General features: G+C 34.0%; 1 protein-coding gene across 1 annotated transcript; it reads left to right on the top strand.

The window, feature by feature from the left end:
• LOC132030335 (homeobox-leucine zipper protein HAT4-like) lies at positions 1–2996 on the top strand. Its single transcript, XM_059419920.1, has 5 exons — positions 1–330; positions 859–1166; positions 1280–1359; positions 2255–2789; positions 2836–2996. Exons 1-4 carry the CDS (start codon positions 168–170, stop codon positions 2553–2555), a joined length of 852 nt encoding a protein of 283 aa, XP_059275903.1. The 5' UTR covers positions 1–167; the 3' UTR covers positions 2556–2789; positions 2836–2996.
• Positions 2997–3212: the final 216 nt, after the last annotated feature.

The raw sequence follows: 3212 nt of genomic DNA, 5'->3' as shown, positions 1-3212 counted from the left end.
TACCCATATCACACTGCAAAGTTCCTCCTCTTTTCTCTCTCTCTCAAAACATCTCCCCATTAATTGTCATCATCTTTCTTACCTGAAAATCTGAAAATTCTATTTCATATCACTGCTCTTTTTAACTCTATTTTCTTCAAGAAATTTAAGACCCTTGAAAAAAGAAAATGATGGTGGAAAAAGAAGATTTGGGGTTGAGCCTTAGCCTCAGTTTTCCAAATAATAACAAGAATACAACCAATAATCATCAGCTAAATCTCATCCCTTCATCTTCACCTTTTAATCTTATGCACAAAACTTCTTGGACTGATTCCTTATTCCCTTCTTCAGGTATTAATTTGTTTTAGTACTGTTGATCTATGCATGTTTTGTTAAATCTCAGATTTTCTTCCTATAATCTTCAGATCTAGTTAAAATCTCACTTTTTATTGAATAATTTCTCCTTTTTAACAACCCTTTTTACATTTACCCAAAAAAGTTGTAGCAAAAAATTAAGTCATTTACGTCTCATTCCTTAAAGAGCATTATATTTTCAACGATTAACGTGAATATTACAATTTTTACCATACAATTTCTTGTGTAACTATTTTATAAATGATCTAATTCTATAAATATTTTTCTAGAGAAAATTACGCTATACGTCTATTTTTGAAAATATTTACGTAGCCCATATTTTGAGTTTGTTACCGATTTAGCTCATAAGATTGATACATAACGCTTTCCCAGTTATAATGTTGTGTAATATTGTATATTTAGCTACGTGGCTTAATAATTTTCATAAGCTGTATATTTTCGAAAATTCCCTTTTTTATATACTATGTCAGTGCATAAATATTAAACTTTTATTTATTTTTACAGATCGAAACTCTGAGGCATGCAGAGTGGAGACGAGGACTTTCCTTAAGGGAATCGACGTGAACCGGCTGCCGGCGACGGCTGAAGCCGATGAGGAAGCCGGCGTGTCGTCGCCGAACAGTACTATTTCAAGTATTAGTGGAAATAAGAGAAGTGAAAGAGAAACAAATAACTGTGAAGAACATGAAATGGGAAGGGCTTCTATGAGTGATGAAGAAGATGGAGAAACTTCTAGAAAGAAACTAAGGCTTTCTAAAGACCAATCTGCTGTTCTTGAAGAAAGTTTCAAAGAACACAACACCCTCAATCCTGTAAGTTGGAAGTAATTTCTTGTAAAAAAAAAGTTTTGTTTTTTTTCAGGGGTATTTTGGACATTTGCGGTACAGATTTGACTTATTAGTTGTGTACTTTTGTTTTTTTGTAGAAACAAAAGTTGGCTTTGGCTAAAAGACTGGGATTGAGGCCTAGGCAAGTTGAGGTGTGGTTTCAGAACAGAAGGGCAAGGTGAGACATTTTTGGGATTTTGTCTTCTTGCAAGGGTACTTATGGGATTTTACTCCACTGCAATAGTATATAATAATAATAATAATGATGATGATCATCATGATTAATGAAAATGATGGAGTAACAATAACAATGACTAAAAAGATTAGTAAAACTAGCATGTCTTATGTGAGTGAGAGACGAAATCATATGCTATTTTGGTCTTTAGTTGCGTATTTAGGAACCCTACAACGAAAGACCGTTTCCTCATATTTTTTTTGACTGGCTCCATTTTTTGGTCCACCACAATCATTTATCTATCTTTTATTGTCATATATTTAGTGTTTTACAATGATATAACTAAATTTTCTTGTTAATCTATTTGAATGGATCATTCTAAAAATGTTCGATAGTACAATTAGTTGTTGAAGTCGTTGTCTGTTTAGATCCATTTGGTATTTAACTTCTTAAAAGAATTTTTATGTTAGGTGAGACTAGTTACTTTTAAAAAGCAAGGTAGGCAACTTGCTAATTCAAAAATTTAACTTTGCAATGTTAAGATTTTTTTTTAAACGGTTAGCTCCCTATACTAAGAGGACGTGGTAACTTGAAAAATAACTCAAGTAACTTTGTTACAACATATTAAGTTGCATTAATAGTGCAAGAATGCAATAGTACAAAGGAAAAGTAGAAACATGCTGTATCTAATGATTGAGTACACCTACCAACTACTCAACAAATTATTGACTCCTAAACTCAAGATTGAGGTCGCATATAAGTTAAATTCATATGAAATAGGAGTGCTAGTTCTTTTTTGTCGTTTTTCTCCAATGGTTATTTTTTTTTTTTATTTTTTTTTTTTCCAATGGTTATTGGATTTTTGACTAATGGGGTTAATGCAAATTTATATGAACAGGACAAAGTTGAAGCAAACAGAAGTTGACTGTGAGTTCTTGAAGAGATGTTGTGAGAATCTGACAGAGGAAAACAGGAGATTACAGAAGGAAGTTCAGGAGTTGAGGGCACTCAAGCTTTCCCCTCAATTCTACATGCAAATGACCCCTCCCACCACCCTCACCATGTGCCCTTCATGTGAACGTGTTGGGCCCCCACCAAACTCATCCTCATCTGGGCCCACACCAACAGCTCTGGTCCAGGCCCAACCCAGGCCCATGCCATTTAACCTATGGGCCAATGCACTGCACCCAAGATCATGACTTCACTATCTATCAATGCAAGGGCAATTTGGTCAAAAGGACTACTCATCAACACGCCCTCTTGTGGAAAAATATGGAAGTGACAAGACAAACTTGTAATAGAGTACCATAATGTTTTTGTGTATGAAATATGAATTATGGTCTAAGATATGGTTGTTGGGACTTGGGAACATGGGGGATTTGGTGGGTCAAAGAATCTTTGATTTCTATTATTGACCCGTCATTTTCTTGTATGTACTACAAATTAGGATTAGTCTTTTTTAACTCTATTCAGTAATAGTTACTACAAATTAGGATTAGTCTTTTTTTACTCTATTCAGTAATAGTTTCTTTCTTCCCCATTTTAAGGTCACTGATGGGGCAGGAGGTAGAGGACTTTTAGATGTAAAGTAATGAAGGATATGAACTATTTTGTTATAGATTTACTTTACTTGAGTTGAATTGTTTGCCTTTTTCAAATCATATTTTATTTTTAAATGCTTTGTTAATTGCTTGTCATTTCAAATGATTTTTCTTAGAGGCTAGGTTATAAAGCACAAGGAGACAATGTCCTGGGAACAATATTTATTGGTGTTTTGGTTCCTCATTTTCGGGGTGTGTTTATCGCTTAGCCAAGCTGTTTGACTGTTTCTTCGTTCGATGTCTAGATATTAGTGT

This window comes from Lycium ferocissimum, chromosome 9 (assembly GCF_029784015.1).
Source record: "Lycium ferocissimum isolate CSIRO_LF1 chromosome 9, AGI_CSIRO_Lferr_CH_V1, whole genome shotgun sequence".
NCBI classification, from domain to species: domain Eukaryota; kingdom Viridiplantae; phylum Streptophyta; class Magnoliopsida; order Solanales; family Solanaceae; genus Lycium; species Lycium ferocissimum.
This window is presented reverse-complemented; position numbering and strand designations above follow the sequence as displayed.

Coding starts and splice junctions, on each gene's coding strand:
- LOC132030335 (XM_059419920.1), top strand. CDS start 168: ATGATGGTGGAAAAAGAAGATTTGGGGTTGAGCCTTAGCCTCAGTTTT. Junction 331..858: donor TTCCTTATTCCCTTCTTCAG/GTATTAATTTGT, acceptor TTATTTTTACAG/ATCGAAACTCTGAGGCATGC. Junction 1,167..1,279: donor AACACAACACCCTCAATCCT/GTAAGTTGGAAG, acceptor GTTTTTTTGTAG/AAACAAAAGTTGGCTTTGGC.